The following is a 20,593-nucleotide window of genomic DNA, read 5'->3' as shown; positions in this document are numbered from 1 at the left end:
ATCCATAATTAGGAGCGTTTGGAATTGGAGACAGGACGGGAGGATAAAGATTTGCCTGACATGCCTTTGATCGTATAGCTCCACGTGAGTAATTGGTTTAGGGGTGGTCCACCCCATCATATCTTATTCATTCGAGGATTCCACAATACTCCAGAGTGGGGTGATAAGCCTGTTTGATTGATTAATATTGTGAGTGTATGGAAAAGGGGGCATACCCCGCTATACATATAAAATATCACGCAAATACTCCAGAATCGTGTAAACGAAATAATTTATTTTGAATATACACACCTACTGTAACTATATCACACGAGGAGACGTGCTCTCTATCTTCCCTCTTGTCTTTTCATAACATTGCCATCGAGAGAGAAGACGGAGGACACCAAGGGACAGTGACATATACGGGGGAGTACAAATTTTCCTTTTATATAAGCGCCCATATTCTTATGATTGAGATATTTTCTTTTTGTCCATGACCACATAGGGATACTAGGTGGTACCCTCATCTCAATTTGAATACAGGCTGCTTCATTTGCGCAGACAGTCAATACCCACACTTTTATCTGATAACATGTTAAAGTGTTTTATTACATTATAGTATATGTGTTGGTTGCTTTTACCACAAGGGAAAGAAGGTTATTGATTTTTTGTGGATGCATTTATCAAAATACTTTCGGTGTAGAGTCTTTGTTGCTAACCACACATTTTATTGTTATTAAAACCTTTCTAAATTTGAATGGCAGCATAATAACATAACACCATTACCTTCAGAATAGTGGGATAAGGTTAATAGGCTTACACAGGATGCTCCAGCCCCAGATCCAAAAATAGTTACTCGCTTTGGATCCCCTCCAAAAGCACCAATATTTTCTTCAATCCATCGTAAAGCTTGTATTTGGTCAAGCAATCCATAGTTTCCTTTTGCTGCTTGATCCCCTGTACTCAGAAAACCTATAAATAAGACAATGAAATAATTATTATTTATAATATTAATAGATTGATTTATTGTATATCATATAAAGGTAAAACAAAAATATGTCTTATTAGGCGTATGGCTCTTATTACTAGTATGGCTTGATAATACCAATATCATTTCAATATTTTAGCTTTTAACTTTTACTGAAATAAAAAAAAAGTGTATATTTGATTCAAATAAATACATCAAACCACAGTTAGATTTAGCATTAAGTAAAAATACCATCTCAGAAAAGTAAACATAATATATTAACCCTTTGAGGTCCAATGTTGCTGTGAGAGATCCTCACAATATTCATAAAAAATGCCAGCATCACTCACAGCGACTGTTCTTTTTTTGGGGGGTGTAATATTTAATTAAACTTCAATAAATTGACTTGGCTGTATTTATTTATTTATATGAATTTAATTATTTGAAAAGAACAGTTGCTGGGAGCAGCGCTGGCATTTGTATCGTATGTTTTGATGATCTCTCGCAGAAAAGTTGGCTCTCAAAGGGTTAAAAAGTCTTTCGCTTTATGACACACTCATTTCAACTATTCAACTAATTCCAACTTTCTTTCTTAGCACCTAGTATTTCTTTAAGAATACAATTTTCAATACACTCTCCTTGGCTTTTAATACTATTCTCATCAAGGGGAAGTTTTGTCTAAGCTTGGAGACAGATAATGTGGAGAGAAAAAAAGTATGAGGATGGTTCAATAAGTAAGGTTACAAAACCACTACCATGTGTCCTGTTCTTTATTTCATTGTCATTCCCTGTCAGGCCAGAGAAGGTAGACCACTGCACCTGTTCACGGCTGTAAGACTGTCATACTGTCTACACCTGTTCACTACTGTAAGATGGCAGGGCTGGTCAATATATGATGAAACTTTGAGGTGTATATCAGATTTCTATGACTACAAGGGCACATCGGCATCTTAAATTCTTCACCAAAATGTTAAGGTGTATGATGATAAAGTCATATCTTGGGACCAGGTTTGGTGCACGACTGTGGTGGACACAGTTGGCCCGCCACATTGCTGCCTATCTTGAATGTATGTCCTGCAGTGACATGCAATTATTACTGTATCAGATGTCTGCATCTAAAGAGCACATCAGCAGCTGAAATGTGTCACCAACTTTTTGAAGTTTATGGTGATAACATCAGGTCATGGCAGGACAGACATTTAAGATAAGCCGCTGATGTGTTCTTTAGACACTAAGAACCTTAGTGTAGTGCTATGTTTCTGCCAGACCGTCATATTGCAACTTATGTTGGGACAGTTATACTGATATGAGGCATAGTTTAATGGCAATGATGGGGAAACAGTTTCAGTATATTTAATGAAATAGAGAACATTACACACATGAGAGGCCAGATACCTTACCTGTTGACCCCCTCGTACTAACTAATATACTTCGGCCATTTTACATGCTATGCATGAAAAATGACAGGAGCTAATTGGCCGGTACTTCACTCTCCACTAAAAAAGTGGCCACATTCTAAGATATGTGGCTCCTGTCATTGACTAACACAATGCCAATCCAGTGATTAGTAGCTGGAGCCACGTATTAAAATAGCCAGATACCCAGAGGGTTTGAATGGCCTCATTTTTTTCTTTAAAAGATAAAAATGCTAATGATCAAACATAGACACACTGCCACTGATGCAGAATTTGTAGGAAACTTAGCATACATTATTCCAAAAATAAGTGCATACAAACAGAATATTTTCAGCACATACAGCATGCAGAAACATTCTGCTACCATAGTTTACATCAATCACCATTAGCATGTATTTGCACCTTGATTATAGCAATCCACAAATCTATGCATGCTAAAAAAAATGTATTAGAATCCAACTATGTATATAGCTATATATAGCTATACATCATAGGTGCATACACACAGTAAGATTCTGACTAGGTATGGTTTTATTTATTCCATTTTCCTTGAACTACCCATATCTCAGAACCATACAATCTTGGCTATATTTATTTACTATATAAAATATAGTACAATAAATGTCCAATGGTTGCCAATGTGAATAATGTCCTTTTCCCAATATCCAGAGTATGAAGCAGAAGTCTAATCCAGTAGTTTTTTATTAGAAAGTCTTAAATATTAACTGGCACAAGCCATAAATAAATAAATATAAATATATATATATATATATATATATATATATATATATACAAAAAAAAAAATATATATATATATAATGAATTCATGTGTTCCATATGCATTCCTACTCATAACACAGCAGTTTGTTGTGTGCTTTAAGATAATACATAGGTCTGACACCATATTAGATGTGCTGCAATAACACTTTGACAAGGTTACATTTTTATTAGTTCCAAATGACAAACTGCTGCTAAGAGAACACAATCTTCTAAGTTTGTCCACAGCTTTGTATAAAGAGCCTACATCTATCATAAGCACTACTCTATACTTGGCACAATTAGGTGAAAACAATTTTTGATATGCTTCTAAGTACCAAGGTCAAGTACAATACAAAGTAGTGCTTCACATACTATAAGATTTGGCATGGATATAAGGAAATCTTGGACTTAGAGGACAGAAGTTAATAATAAAGTGACAGGGAACAGAGCAAGGGTAATCATATTTAGCTGACTGCAGCAGGAGAGGTGAAATTGCTTGTAATAGCCATAGATGAAACTGTAAGGTGGCCCGAGGGTGCATCAGCCCACACCACTCACCTGTTGGATCTGGGAACTGCTGGGGATGGGGGAGAGAGCAGCAACTCAGGGGTGCAGAGTCTCTGTCAACATACAGAGACCCTGAGCCCCTTAATAGATGGCCACCACCTATTTGGAGACACACACATGCTCTCTCTCTTATACATACATACATATATATATATATATATATTTAATTGATCCACCCCGGACCTGGAGTTTTTACAGAAAATAGTACTGCTCCTACACCTCTAGTATCTGACAGGTGAGCACAGGGCACCTGGAAGTGTGGGGTCTGGGAGCACTGTCTGGGCTGTTCCTCTCCAAGCCTGCAATGCAGTCCCTTGGTGGACTCTCAAGACTGTGAATTTCGCAGCCTTGAGCTGTGAATTTGCGGTAGACTTCCAACTGTGTCCATGTTGACTGTGACGACATTCGGGTCAAAAAAACAGCGACCTTTCGACCGAAAGTCATGTTGACTTTTTCACCTGTCTACATTCTATATGTCGGTATTTTGACCTTATCGGGAATTTAAATGTCGGTATTTTGACCTTGTCGGGATTTTGAACATGTCGGGATTTTAAATTTCGGTATTTTGACCTTGTCGGTATTTTGACCTTGTCAGGATTTTGACCTTCGGTCAATAGCTGTCGGTATCTTGACCGTCGGGATTTTGACCGTCGGTATTTCATACCGAATGCGTCAAGATACATAGGATTTGGCTGAAGACCAGTACTGTATGTGGTAAAGTATGTGGTAAACCAACATTTGTTTATTGGCAGTCAGGACTCCCATACAGCCCATGCGTTGGGATTTAAGCAGTATGATCTCAGCATTCTGCAAGCAAATTTATTGTGTAAGAGGTATATTATAGCATCTGAGTTTATAACTGCGAAAGTTCAGATTTTATGTTGAATTTGCAATATATTTAAGGTTTAATTTCTTTATTAAATAAACACTTTATGCGCCTTAACCAGACTTGAACACTTATGTCAGAATTGGCCGCCACTTAGACAGAAAGAGTAACCTCTCCTTGCAAAATTGCAAGAGAACGGTGACTGTAGGGTTACCACCTAGTCCCTTTAATTCCGGACACATGTTAATTACACAGGTTCTGTGGCAGTTTAAAATCAGTTGAAGTGGAGTCTTGAAGTCAGCCAGCCACAGAACCTGTATAATTAATATGTGTCCGGAATTAAAGGGACTAGGTGGTAACCCTAGGTGACTGCCTTGCTAATCAGTATCCACTCACAAATCCATACGCAATTCCCAAACCAGCAAAAGGGTTTTACTGTCTGTGCAAATATGAGCAGGTCTGAGGCTTCCACTAAACTGCGAATGAGCCCAGCTGGAAGTGGTCATTGCTGACATCACAGACCCTCCTGAAAAATGCCTGGGCATGCCAGCATTGTTTTCACCACACCCAGAAATTTGTCAGGTGTTAACCCCTTAATGCTGCCTTCCTCTAGGTCAAACTGCGAGAGGATTACATTTACAACCATATGCATGTTATATCCCTAACTCCCCAAGATGCAAGTTGTATCATTCGATAATCACTCGAATTCTGAATTCAATCATTAGTGGTCAAGTCAAAATTAGACCCTCAAGCCCAAGGTATAGTCACAGAGAGATGCACATTATAGTATGCATTTCCCTTTGGTTCACACTGTGGTAAATTTCATAAAACTTCTAAAAATGAAAAGTGGTAATACCAACCAATCAGATTCTATCATTTCTTTATTGCATCCTAGAAAATGATAGACATAATCCAATTGGTTGCTATAGGCAACATCATCTCTTTTAATTTTTAGACGCTTTAATAAATTTTCCCCACTTTGTTTAAACCTTATATTTTTTTGCAGCAGTTCATTCTTTTTATTATTCAAAATAATATGATATCTAAAAGATCAAGCACATAATACTCTCTATGTAGGTAATACAAAGATATGCTGTACTGGGTATTAGGAGTAACTGTACTGTACAAGCAACTACACTGCAAGTGTTAAATATAATTTTAAAGCAATGTAAAAGGTACGAAAATACATTTTTCCTTCTACTTGCTAAACTGTAGATTTCACACATTGTCATATCTTACTGCTTAGCTCTGCTCATTGTTACTTACCACAGAGACAGTTTACTAAATAAGTCACTAGAAAATGTGCCGAAAGCAGCAGTGAGCAATGAGCAGAACCCCTGAAGTATTTATTGGTGGACACCAAGGAAATGTGATGAACAGTTATTGCTATGGATACATTGCAGCAGTGAGCCTCTTACTAATAGGAAACCGGGGTAATGCTGTTTGTAAAAATGGAAACGTTCGGCAGTTGTTTCCTCTGAAACTTTATTTCTCCTTTTCTTGTAATTTTATAAAGTTTTAACAAGTTGACATTATTGACACTAGACACTGTATTTAAGGTTAATATATTTTAAAATCAAAGTACAGTACATGTCGTACATTAAAACTTCCACCAAATTAATGAAAGGAGCAGTACAATCTTTATGTGGAATTTGCTATTAAAGACATTCTGTACTATCATATTTGCTGAAACAGTCTGTACCTAATTAATTATGCACTTTCTTACATTCCAAAGTAAGGCAATAGTACATCATGTAAATTATGGCCCTTATTAAATCACAAACATAACCTGCTGCCTAAAAAGTGAGTACTATAACCTTTAAAACAGAAGTATGATTAATACTGTAAGCACAGCCGGTAGTTGCAATTTTTTTCATGAAAATATTTTTTTCTTTTAAATTAAATGTATTCATTAAGGGTGTATGTGTTTTAACTGGACATGTTTTACTGCAACTTGTCTAACTAGTGTATACAGCACGGGTGTCCAAACCAATCCTCGAGGTCTACCAACAGTTCATGTTTTCCAGACCACTTGGTTGGTACAAAGGTGTAGTCTTTGCTAAAGGCCTCCCATCCACTAGTGGGAGGTATCACATGTCAGGATCCTTCTGGTGGACTATAGTTCCACATTCAAAACAGTTATTCCATTGTCATTGGTATCAAACTTATTTGATCTGGGCTGATTTACCTGCAAGTGGATTTTAAATTTCCTAACTGACAGACCACAGGTGGTTAGAATGGGGAATGCTGTATCTGAGGAGATAACCATTAAAACCGGAGTGCCCCAGGGATTTGTCCTCAGTCGCCTATTATACTGGCTGTTTACCCACGACTGTGCATTGTCCTCTGATTCTGTTAAGATCATGAAATTTGCGGACGATATAGCAGTTGTGGGGTTGATCAGTGATGATGATGAGACCCACTATAGAAAAGAAATAGCAAGGCTGGTAGCCTGGAGTGAAGGAAATAATCTAGTGTTTAACAAAGGGAAAACTAAAGAACTAGTGACTAACTTCAGAAGAAAGCAATCTGCGCCCAAGAGACCAGTGGGGAAAGACCTAGAAATAGTGGAGTCAGTAAAGTTCCTAGGCATTCAGGTGTCTGCAAGCCTGACATGGTCTGGCAATGTACTGACACAAATAAAAAAATCCCAACAGCGTCTCTTCTTTTTGAGGCGGTTAAAGCCTGCTGGTGTGAGCAGGGCCACCATGACAAATATTTACAGATGTTCGATTGAAAGCATCCTGACCTTCGGTATTATCGTTTGGTTTGGCAATTGCACTACTAGGGAACGTTCTAGTTTAGAACGTATTGTAAAATCTACAGGTAAAATCATTGGAGTGCAGCTGCCAAACCATTCTGGATTTTTATAGTTCCATAATCTTAAATAGAACTAAAAATATTTTAGTAGATTCCAGCCACCCCTTTCACAGTACATTTGAGGAATTAGCATTACATAAAAGGTTCCAAACTCTAAGGGCACTTACAAGTCATTTGCCCAATAGTTTCCTACCATCAGCAGTATGTATGTTGAATACCTAAATGTCGTCTGGTTGTGTATTAAATTGTTTCTGTATGTTATATGTGGATATTGCTTTTATTGTATTGTTATTTTTTGTACGTTACAATTTCATCAGCAGAGAGAGTTCTCTTTCTGCTGATGACAATAAACTTGAATAAACAATAGTCCACCAACTCACATGGCAGCTCCCAGGCAACTGGATCACTTTTAAAACATTATGCAGTCGTTCTGCAAACTATGAATTATATGCGATCCTTTTGCGATCCTATCGCTGCGGGCTGCGATTAATATGCATGGAAGCCTGTCTGATCTGTGATTGCGATGTGAGGGGCACTGGAACACACTTTGCATCACCACTGCAGGAAAATTACCTGCAATATGACAAGTTTCATGCCATCCGTCGCAACAATGAGTTGGAATCGCATGAAAAGTGCCTATATTGCACTATTGGGTGGGGGCCTTAACTCATTTTCAAACATGTGGTGCATTCATTCCTAACTGACACACACTACAGATCTACAGGAGGTTTGGAAAACATGAACTGTTATTAGATCTCTTTGGGCACCCCAGGTAAACAGTATGACCCTTGCTCGCCTACGCATTCGTACAGGGGAGTGATGTTGTGCAACCTCTTTGCGCTAGATTTTATTATTCGCTGGCCCGTTCACACGTAGCAGTGTGGGCGGGGGGTGGGAGGCGGTGGCCATGGGAAACGCCCATAAGAATGCCCAGCGTTTTTTGGACGTTCCCATGAAAATGCAAGGCGTTCTCATTTAAATTGTGCTGTGATGCGGGATGTCAGTTGCCCGCCCTGTTTCCATATCAGGGCACCACAAACCTAAGTCACCAGAGAGTGACTTAGATTTGCGAACAAATTTGCAGCTTTGCGAGACAAGCAGAATTACCTTCTGTGTGTAGGAAATGAAGGATTAGAAAAGTACGTACTGAACCTGAACTACGGTATGTTGTGAGAGTGATCATGGGAGAGTGATTAGGGATAGAAACAAATGCACCTACTGGTTAAAAATAGTTTACCTAGAAAAAGTAATGTATAGTGTGAGGAGGGAAGGGATTTTAAAATATACTGTATGTTTTTTTACTTTTTAAGAATGAAGTAGGCTGAAATGCTTCAAGGAGGTCTATAAGGCAATTGGGGGCATACATACTGAATGCCCTTTTGAAATGATGCAGTGCTCACTGGTTGGGGCATGGTGACATCATATTTGTAGGGCTACTGCTACTTGGGCTCTCAGACAGACAAAGCCTTGTACTCATTCCTGCCCCCTCTCAGAACCCCTGGTTGTCAGGAGGGCAGGTTTCTAAAATATAATGTATACATAAAGTTGACCAGTATATGTTTGCATCAGGCTAGAGTTTTCAATACTTTATTTTTTAAATTTTTAAAAATATGTATACACTGCAATTCTGACAACAGGAAAAAATTGCACCTACTGTAACTAAATCAGCAAAACCATCGTAAAAGCAGTGCAGGTACTGTAGTACTGAAGTACTGGTAGTTGGCTTGTATGTGCAATTATCTACAATACAGTGTGTATAGTAGTGCCGGATGTCAAAATAATGACGCCGGCATCTCAACTAGAGGCCAGAAGACAGGAATACCGTCTGTGAGAATGATTCCAACATAGGAATACTGACTGCCAGAATACCAAACATAAGTATGTGGGATGGGTTAGCATTAGGACAGGAGAGGGAGGTGATAAATTTATGCAGTAGCGGGGGACTTAGTGTTAGACTTCAGGGAAAGAGGTTAGGGTTAGGAACTTAAAAGGTAGGGGTTATGGTTAGGCTTAAGAGTTGGGGATTTACGTTAGGCAGTGGGGTAGGAGGGTTAGGGTTAGGCACTAATTTTAGGAATGGTAGAGTTAGGTTGCAGGGGGTGAGAGGGTGTAAAGATATTTTATTAGGAAGGACTAGGGGTGGGCATGGGGAAGGGAAGTATATTTGCCGGTCCTCTGTCAGGATTCTGGTGTCCGTATTCTGACAGTTGGCATCCCTTCTGCCGGTCATCGGTTTGTATCTAATTTTAAACACAGAAATGACAAAACATATTTTTATTCTGAAAATCAAGAGCTTTTTCATGTATTCTGATGCATCCAGTTCTTTGTTGACCATTGAAGTCTTTGTTTTTTTTTATTCACTTTGGCAAAGTGTATATTGTAATTGTAATAAAGAATGCTAATTGGTACTCATGCCTAGAGCTGATGCTTGTAGGTTGCTTGCTGTCCATGCAAGAACAACACAATTGATGTAGAGAATTGGAAAGGACAATAGCATCTGGTATATGATTATGATGATCATTATGATAACATACTGTATAATGATATAGATAATGCTAATGTAAATGAAAACTAAAGTAAAATGTGTACACAATAGGAATATCACAGTTTGCTTATCTGAATAACAGGTTGAATATGACTTAATATTTGATTTCCTGAGTTCTACAAAGGTGGGCTACAATAATTCCATTAATGTGGCCACCTTTAGAACAATATACCGAGACGCATTAGTGTCCATGCTGCTCCAGTATAGTACCTGTGTAGACGCTCAAGCGCCCATGCAAATTTAGATGCCCGGAAAGCCTTATTGGTAAACCCGAATTTTTTATGTGTGTTATGTGTGTTAAAACTAAAATACTGTACTAGCCAAAGGCCAGCACCTTTCAACAAAACCAATGAGACGTACAATACAGTACAGTATAATTTAATGTAATGATTCTGTACGTAATTCAATGTAATTTTATTTATTAGTGTGTACACTATCTACAGAACAGTACAGCTTGCTGGACACAGCACAATAGTAGTAAAGTACTTTACTGTAGTCCCCTGCCGTAATAACAACTCATACACAAAAGCGTCTCATTACTGGAACGTCTGCGCAACTCAGTCGCAAGAGCGTCTCATTCCTACAGCGTCAGAGACGCTCCTGCGTGTCAAACAAATGCAGCGCCTCTCCGCCCGCACAGCATGATCCACTCTCCTCCAAAGATACGGGATCATGGTCGTGCCGGTGGTGTGAGAGAGGCGCTGACTAGGCTTGCCAGGGACAATAAATTATTTAATGTAGTTCCTGCGCTTCATGCACATGCTGCATCACAAATTTTACGCATGCGCAATGAGGTTTTCAAAAGTGACATCTGGTGGATGATCACTGGTATTGCACTCATCCGGAGACACCACGGCAAATCGCCAAGCATTTAAAATGTATTGCGATGGCGGGCGCCATGGCCAGCTGGCGGTACATTCGCCATAGGTAGAAAGGATAATACCCGCTCCATCTGTATCTATGCACTGTATAGTAAAAAAAATGTATTGAATACCAATGGCATTAGACAATACAGTGTATAATATACAAAGTGCATCTTATTAAAAAAATGAAAATAAATATATAAGTGCCTTTAATCCTGTTGGAGGAAGAGCGCTATACAGTATAAATAAAAATATTATTATTACCTATAATGAGAGGAAGATTGGCAATATGCCTTTTTAGACTTTTCAGAACTGTCTCATGTACCATTTTTGGGGGGTGGAAGGGTTCTGCTTACCATGTGATTTTTGGTGGGAGTGGGGCTGACAAGGAAATCAGTGTGTGCAGGTGAGTTGTCTTTCAGGCGGCCCATGTAATGTACTGTAATTAATACATCCAATTGCACAGGTTTGGCAGCCTACTGCTGGATAAATGGCGACTGTCTTCTCTCTGGTGGACTCTCCCTACACAGTGTTTAGGAATTGCTTCATCCACAGAAGCCAAATATTTAGGATTAACATACTGCAAAGAAGATCAAATTGTAAAACAGGTCAGCAAGCCGAGAGAGCATAAGATTGTATGGTAATGTTATTAACAAGTAGGCTAGGAAAACAGATCTTTTTATAATGAGTGCGAAATGACAAATGATCATAATGCAATTATTTAAGACAAAGGGGCTCTTCTGATTAAACGTAAGGAGATCATCATGTGGTTAATAAATAATGAATAAAATTAATTAATAATTGATAATGTGAGAGATAATAAGTAATGGGGATAAGGAAGTTAATTATAAAGCAGTTAATTACAATGAATGTGGTGGTTACAATGATGCTGAAGCAGTAGTGTTTGTTGATTGGTTAATTAAGAACATGGGATCATACTCTTTGATGGTATAACATGTTTTATGATATACAGTGATCAATATAATGTTTCTGTATTGTAAGTCAAACATTATTATGTTCTCTTCATTATTTGCCTTGTCATTAGGCATCTCTCTTGTACTGCAGTCCTTTAGATGCTGTTTTTCATGGTATGCTGTGTGATGCTCCCTGATTTGTATGTTGGTCACTGAGCTGTGGTCTGAATTGCATCATGAACCACTGGGATGCTTTAGGAATTAGATTGTGGTCACGGCAATTCTTTATGTTTTGAGTGGTGGTCACTGATTTGAATCTTGGTGAAAATTTTTAAAGGATAAAAATGCTTTCAAATTGACCATAAAAATGATAAAAATAGTTATATCTGTTAGGTACCACAATCTTAAATGGCTTCTCTTCCGCGGTAGATATATACCCTCTATCTATTTCATTACTAATTTTATACTTCAATCAATCTGCTGAACAAATGCACATTGCTATTTAATTTTCCACCAGCACCAATAATCTGTCATTTACTCAGAATAATTCCTCTATGTGGGGACTATGCAGCGGACGTTCTGAGTTTTACAGAATCAACCCTTATGTGTGCAGCAAGTTTTGGCGCAAGCACAGTGAACAAAAAATCTCCTCCATGTCAAACATTGACATTGCATGCACCTGTAATTTAATCCCAAAATGATTATATTCGCTGATTGCTCCACCTGGCACCATTTATTTTTGCATGGCTAAAAACAATTCCTCCATTAAAGTGCTAATGCCCTTATGTGTAAGCTGGGTTTGCTACTGTCATCATCCTCATTACTGTGCCCTTGCAACTACCATATAGTGGGTGTAAATGACATGACACCCCTTATATATTTTGACTTTATTTTCAGTCCTATAAAGTATAGGTATGAAGTTCCATTAGCAACACCCCATTGCAGTCCAGTTAAGTGTTTAAGTGTTGACACAAATTAAGGGGGTCATTCTGGTCTGTTCGGTCTCCGGCGTGCCAATGGATTCGGTTTGGTTGACTTGCTGCTTAGGGAGTTAACCAAAATCATGTCCAGAAAATGTCTCATAACCTGTGCATGCATTCTACTGCAGTAGTTGGAGCATGTGAACAAAACCTACAAGATACAATCTGTAAAAAGCAGTACTTTCACCTGTGCATCATCTCCAAGAATGTCTAAGCCAAAGTAATGGTGTGTGTCATCAACGCCCCTATCTAATGAGACCCTGTTGTTACAGACTTTATGAGTATACAAGCTTTCCTTTTAAATCATTCCATGATCCAAGTCTACTTGTCAAACTCTGATGTTCTTATTGCTATTATTTTCAGATTGTTGCTATCTAAAGAGTGATGTTCTTTAACTCTGTACGCAGAAAGTGCAGTTATTTTGTACAGAATTGTCTTTCATTAGAAATGTGTCAATGTCAAACGACTAAATAAATGTGATGTGCTGTACAAAAAAGTTACAATGAAATTTGAGCAAATCTAGAGTACCATGCAATGCAATAATGGCAGGTTAGTATATACCAGATATATGCAGATAGTTTATTGTATAAACATAGTAGTGCTAGACAATTTACTGTTAAAAAATTTACATGGAACAAATGCAAAATGTACATTGCATATGTTGTTTCATTGTAACTGATGTTAGCAACCTATTTTTACACATTAACAGTTTTGTCATTCAGTTACACATGGGATTGCACATGGGTTAGTGGCATCTTTTCTTAGAGTACCAAACTCAGGTCCTCAAGATGGAGGGTTGGCCCTATAAAAGCAGATCTGGACAGTGACAGAATTTGTGTGTTGTGAGTTCAGGTGCAAAAAATGTAACCACCCCAATCCCAAGTTCGTAATATGCAATATGGCACTGGGTGACAGGGAGAGGCAAGTGCAGAATTGGGCCCCTTAGTCCTCAGGGTCTCCGGTGCACTACACCTGCCACACCAATGCTAATTCCGTCCCTGTATCTGGGCATTCCAAAGAAACTGAAAGCCAGTAACATATTCAATTATGATATTTAATACATCTATTTTTTATACAGATAAGGTACAGTAATAATTATATGAAATACTTTTACACCAAATGGGTGTGGTATAATGGCCTGACAGTCGGGATTCCAACAGTCAGTATACTGACATAGGAATCCAAACTACCAGTACTCCAACAGGAGGGGAGCGCATCAAGGCCCCCTGTGCTCTCAGTGGCTTGCTACACTGCCACAGGTTTTATTCTCCCTCTGTGGGAGTTGAGGGGGTACAATCATTTACACTGAAAAGCCAGGTTGACTTTTCCATGTAATTGAGTGCCAAAATCAGTTCCGAAACTTATGCCATATGTGGCGCTGATGTTTTTCTCTGCAAAATAGTTGTGCTCTTAAAGATGTTTTTTTCTTTCATCAGAAAATGCCATCATGATGTTGTAGGGTCCTTGCTATTAAGCCATAGGAAGCATCCCTCTATTAAATGGTACATATTATTCACACAACTAAAAATTGCAAGAAGCTGCAAAAGTAGATTGCTAATATACACTCCACCTCTGGAGCTTGTGGTACACCTGCGTGCGGTATCTAATTTCTAGAAAATTTTACTTTGGTTTCTAGAATAGAATGCATCACATCACAAAATTACACATTTTGCATGTGTTTAAAAATAGTACAGTTTGACTCTCCCTTAGCCATATATCCAAAAACCAAAATATTCTAAACACTGTGGCGTCACCAGCACACCTGCACAATGCATCATTGGGACTGGGGATGGTGCTGAAGAGGATTCCAATGGCAGTCGCGAATTCCAGGGGACACCATGGACATTGGGGGATCATCAGGACACTGCCAGAGGACCAGGTAAGTATGAAAAAATAATATTCAGAAATCCACAAGAATTCCATATCCAAAATGCTTGTGGTTCCGAGCATTTCGGATAAGGGATACTCAACCTGTACTCCATTATGTGCATGGTATTATAGGTCGACAGTGAACTCAAAAGGTTGACACAAACAAAATTTTGACAACATATGGAAAGGTTATTATGATTTTTTTTACTTTTTTTTGGTGTTGATTTGTAGATTTCATCACATGGACCCCAAATGAGTGTCCTGCATTCCTTCACATGACTCAATTTGCTTAGCATACTTTGAGCAAGGTGCCTCACTTTTCCCATGCCCAATTGGAGTCCATGTGGAGGATTAATATGAAAAAGTTCCTAAAAGGAAGATTTTTTAAGAAAACTCATGACGAACATCTTACATGTTGACCAATGCAATGTTGACCATTTAACCAGGTCGAACTTTTGAACATGTCAACCATATGTGTCTTTATTGGCTGTCAACCTAGTGACTTACGATCTATAATGTGGATAACCTCCATTACAGATCATTGTATATTTATGCATATGTTATGTCAGTATTTTAACTTTTAAACTCAACAGTTCACTGCTTAATGAGACAGCTTAGAAATAGTTAAATCTCAGCTGCCTTTATTGAGCTGAGCTGTAGTGTCCACTATTGGCCAGAATACATCATGTGAGCAGCCTTCACCTGAAATAAAAATCCCAACAAGAGTTGGGAGCAGCAATCTTGAAAAAGGATATGTGATATATCCGATTCGCGTCGATCAGCAAGCTGCTCTGGGAGAACAACAAGAATGGACTGTACACGACGTTTGTCATAAGAACTGCTCTCTATGTGTCTGCAGTAGATGAGCTTCCCCACGTCCCTCTTAGCTATACCGAAGTACCAAAGTTGTGTCCTTGTGAATACCCTGCCAACTCCAGCAGGGTATAAAGAATCAAAAATGTGCACGTGGGGCAGAAACATTATGTAAGTTTTCACTTCATTAAATTGTGTTGTCTATGGTGTTTTGAACACACGGTCATCATAACCTGCAAAGATACCTTTACATGCACTCAAGCATGGAATAGAATGTAAGTGTCACCTATTTACTTAATGCTAAGCTGGAGCATGTCACTTTGTAATCAGTGCTGATCTTGAAGTTCAAAGATACCTTTTGATGCACTCATGCATGAAACGTAATGTAAGTATAAATCAATCAGCCTGACATCAAAGGATCCGTTTTGGAGGACTTAGCCTCTCAAGCACACTTCATTAAAATGTGTATTATAGCATTGGGGCCCTCATTACACTGCATTTTTTGAATTAACTACTGAAGTTCTGGATGAACTTCTAAGGGGGATTCCAGCTGCATGGGGAACAGAGCACGTATTGCAGTAAACCAATAAGTATATCTCATCCATTACATATGTGACCTCAGTCAGCTAAAGTTTTTGTGCTATACGATGCAAGACATGAGGCACAAAATATATGTAGCATTCATCTGTTTTTACAACTTTTCCTGAACTTTGCATCTTTTCTCTGCTGCATACCAAGTCACTTATAGTGTACCACTCACATGATATTAATTCTATTGCCACAAAAGGTAATGGTCTAGAGCAGGCTTTCCTAACCTTGGTCCTTAAGTCACAGTAACAGTGCAGTTTTAGTGATATCCAGGCTCCAGCACACATGGTTTAATCAAAATTACAGAGGCACTGATTAAGTCAGCTGTGCTCGAGCCTGGATATTCATAACATCTATACTGTTAGAGTGCCATTAGGACTGAGGTTGGGAATGTCTGGTCTAGCGTTCAAGCTTAACAATACTTGGCATGAGGCATAGTGAGGGTCATTTATATCACAATTCTGTATTGCCTTCAACTTTTCACTTTTTCCCCAGATACACACAGATATACATGACATGCCAGAATATTTTAAGAAAACATTTTTGGTTTGACACTTGAGCCAAAATGAACTAAGATGGGAGTTCTACTAAGATGGAGTAATCTACTTCTTATTTATTTAGCATCATCTAGAAGATAATAGATAGTATCTGATTGGTTTCCCATTAGAACATCCCATGTGAAATAGAACTGCCATCTTAGTAAATCTCCCCCTTGGTTCAGCTAAGCTTGTGGCACAAAGGTGTAGATTGAAACATCTGTACAACTATGTTTTTCTGAATAATTTGGAAAATGAATATTTGGATCAGAGTTACTCAACCTGCAATAGGTCTTTGTCATTGCATTACCATGCTGAAATGGCAGTGAAGAACCTAACCCTGGACTCTTAGGAGTATACCTTCTTGTTTTTACATACATATTGCAGTGTTTAAAAATGTTAGGGAGCATGATTATTCCTAGGAAAGATGCTCTCCAAATAGTTAAAAATCATTTTAATAAAAAAAATATTATACAATAGATGGTGTCTGTACTTCGAAAAGGAACACCTGCTCTCCACTCACCTCTTCCAATTATAAATATCAAATCATTTGTAAATTCACCCATGTTGACATTTTCATTAAGACATCCCAAGCACATCTAACTTGAGATACACTTACAGAAAACTAGATATGTGACATCCCCAGAGTTCCTAGTCAGTCTCATATAAATAACCCCAAGAATACTTGTTATGCAAATGTACGGGTTTTGTGTTTCAAAATGTTTAATGGAAGCATTTAATATATTATCCGAAGAAAACTAATGTTAAATGATCTGGGTTTGAAAGACCAATACTATAAAGTGTTCCCATTTTATTTGAAGTGTTCCAGTCTTTCCTCAATAAAAATGTATGTGAATGTTGAACTGGTTCTGTTAGTGTACTTTAATTGTCTTGAGTTTTTCATTAAAAATTTGGAATGGAAAACCTACAGTGTTTGAAGTGTCCTATCAACAGAGAGCAGTGTAATTGTGAAGAACAGTATTTTAGTGGCAAAAACTCATTCACCATCATGAAAATTTACATTATGTGTAACTCAGGGGGTTATTTTGGTTCACTCTTTCTGACAAATTCCTTCTTAGATGGACAAAACCATGTGAACTGCAGGTGGGGCAGATGTTACTTGTGTAGATATAATTAGATTTGGGTGGGGTTTTACTTCAAAGTGAGATCTATATTGCAGTGTAAAAATAAAGCAGTCCATATTTTCCCTGCACAGAAACAAAATAACTCAACCAAATCAAATTCTCTCTGCACCTTTTATATCTGCCCCCCTGCAGTACACATGGTTTTGTCCATCTAAGAAGGAATTTGTCAGAAAGAGTGAACCAAAATAACCCCCTCAGAAACAGGCCATTAGTGAGGAATTTACTAAATAAAAATAGATTATTTCAAACCCATCTCGGTATGACAACTATTATAAAAGATGAATCAGGACACCATCAATGTCAATTTCTTGTTATTAAAACTTGTGCTTATGATAGTCCCTTAAGATTTAGTAGCATTTTTTCTCAATATCAAGAGCATCTCAGATCTCTATTCTCCAAGCAATTTATTTTACTCCATAGAGATCACAAAAACACTCAATGCAATTAAAATCTGTATGCATCCTGTGTTGAAGTGTTTCAAGTCACCATGGGCACGTGTAATTTACCAATTGCTGTTTTGTGCCATCCTGGTGCTTTCTCAAGGCTGACAACCTAGTTTCATATCTTAGAGGATAGTTCTATTATGGCAAAATAATTCTGCTAAATAATTTAATGCGTAAATGTAATATGATATAAAATGTCATAGGAAATCTACAGATGTTAAAAGCGTAAATAAATGAAACATTTTGATAGAATTATTACACATTGGGCCTCATTTAGAAAGCTAGAAGGTGCAATGTTGCTTTTTGGGAGATCATTTTAAATGTAGGACAATTTTACAGTTTCCAGAGGGTAGCTTTAAAGTCATCCTAGTTTAACTCTATAACTTTGCTTGCTAAATTCGAAAACAGCCCAAACTGTCCTGCATGCAAATACTGTTTCCTGTTCTTGAAAACACAGTTTTTCCAGGACAAATTTGCATATTTAGCTGTTTCTATAACACTTATTGATGCCCACTATGTACTAAATATTGTAATCAAACGATGACTAAATAGCTTACTATTTGACAGTGATTGGATAACCTAACACATTATAGTAATGTATTTATACATTACTATTATTTGAAAATAATAAATGTGAAATCATATCATGTATAATAAAATGGTTAATTATGGCAATAAAATTCATTGCATCTTATCAATTGTTCTATTTTGAATTTATGAAAGAAAGGCAAAAAGATCTATAAAAAAGGTCCCAATGCAACAAGGCTATACAACACTTCTGAACCATTTAATAATGTGAACATTTTTTGCTTTCTTGTTGACCTTTTTCATCATATACATCATGATAGGAAGAGCTCTGAGATATAAACCCACAGTGGATCAAAATCTTTTCAACTTGTTTGTCTACATTACAGAACAAAATAAAGGATACTACCTGCTACTCATCATGCTTCCACAATGGACTTCATGACATGCACATTAAAATTTTTCATGACCTCTCTCTAGAGTCCCCCCAATATTTCTAGAACCAACAGCAAGCTCCACTAGCCAAGGAGGTAATGTCATAGCCAGAGGACACACTTTATGGTCCTATTGCCAAAGCATTCAGCCACCCTGATTAGTCATCCCAGGCTAGTGATTCTTGGTTATTCCACTCCAGGGTCCCCCATGCCTGGGCTGAAGACCAGAGCTATCCCTCACACCCATGAGTGGTGGATGAGGGGTTGATAGCTCAAGTAATAATGTCCTTTACAGTGGGACTACAGTTCCAACAAGCCTACCCCACATGATAGTATTTAGTACCAGTATGTGGGCATTAAAGGCCCCCTGGTACCTATATTCCCCTTTAAAGGAAATATTCAAATTAAACACACAATACTGGCTTTTGAAATATTTTATTTAATCTGCTTCTTCACCAGGTTGTCCAATACCTCCCACAAGGCTTCCTCAGCCTATTTTTCTTCTTCACCCAGTGCTCAGTTGCCTTTAAGCTCTTTTGCATAGCCTCAACTTCCCCTGGGGCTTCTGTGGCATCTTCTTCCTCTTTGCCTGGTGGGTGGCAGCCTTTCCGCTCTTTTATGTGTCAGTTGCCTCATCTGAGACTTCACCAGCATATTCTTTCTTCGGAAGCACTGTCTTGTTTCTCTGCCGCCACTAGACTTTGTTCCATCCTTGAGCTGAAAGATCACCGCCTACCAGGTGGACACCAGGGAAGACTTACAAAAGAGCATAAATGATGCTACCCACCGAGTAGAGAGGGTGAAGGCAAAGGGTTCGGGGGAGGGAGCAGCCATGCTCTCTCGGAGTGCAGGACAGGGATGTGGTGGGGGCAGCAGCAGCAGCATGTAAGCCACATATGTAAATAAACTTTGCTGATGTTTGAGTTTAGTAAATTACCAAGTTGAAGTCTTGAAGAAAATGTAATCTTGAATAGACTCAAATGATCATGAAAATAGTAAATTTACCTCTAAATGTGTTTTGTGCTAGCAATTTTTCCACTAAATACAGTACAATCTCCGTAATTTGGTTGCCCTCTATCTATTAATCATCAAAGCCAATTAATTTGCCATGTTGTGTCTGCAGCAGCCTTCAAAATGGCAGCATCATGGAAACAACTGTCTCTAGATACTATTCATTCTCTTAAATGTAAATCTTGATATACCTAGCAAATTTATGTTGCATAACCTTATTAATTTTATTCAGATCTCTTTTGAAAACCTTGGCAATTCAGTATTATTATAACTACATCCAAATTCCATTCCTCTGATTAAAGGACAATGTACTCCTAGAAGATTTTCTTGCCACTTTTTGCCTCCTTTACGCCATATTGGATATTCCAATTCCCCTCTTACATCTTTTCTGCTGGCATTCTGCCAAACAGCTTTCTCCCTTTCTCAAGTTACAGTATAAAAGACATTTACTACCTTGGGCTTGAATTAAGGGGGTTATTCTGACTGATTCACTCCCCTGTGCATTTGCACAGGGGACCAATGTATTGCGTCTGTGCATGCGCAGGTGCATTTCTGTTCATATGCAGATGCAGTATGCAAGCAGCGATGGTGGAC

General features: G+C 38.2%; 1 protein-coding gene across 2 annotated transcripts in view; it reads right to left on the bottom strand.

The window, feature by feature from the left end:
* The window catches only part of NLGN4X (neuroligin 4 X-linked), a 333,651-nt gene that overhangs the window by 67,642 nt on the left and 245,416 nt on the right, over window positions 1-20,593 (bottom strand). For both annotated transcript variants that reach the window (XM_083172573.1, XM_083172574.1), the window contains one exon: window positions 766-951. In XM_083172573.1, the coding sequence (XP_083028699.1) occupies window positions 766-951 (186 nt within the window). The remainder of the gene's footprint in view (window positions 1-765; window positions 952-20,593) is intronic.

This window comes from Crinia signifera, chromosome 2 (assembly GCF_055691185.1).
Source record: "Crinia signifera chromosome 2, ASM5569118v1, whole genome shotgun sequence".
Lineage (NCBI taxonomy): Eukaryota > Metazoa > Chordata > Amphibia > Anura > Myobatrachidae > Crinia > Crinia signifera.
Note: the sequence above shows the minus strand (reverse complement) of the source record. Positions and strands in the feature narration are given on the sequence as shown.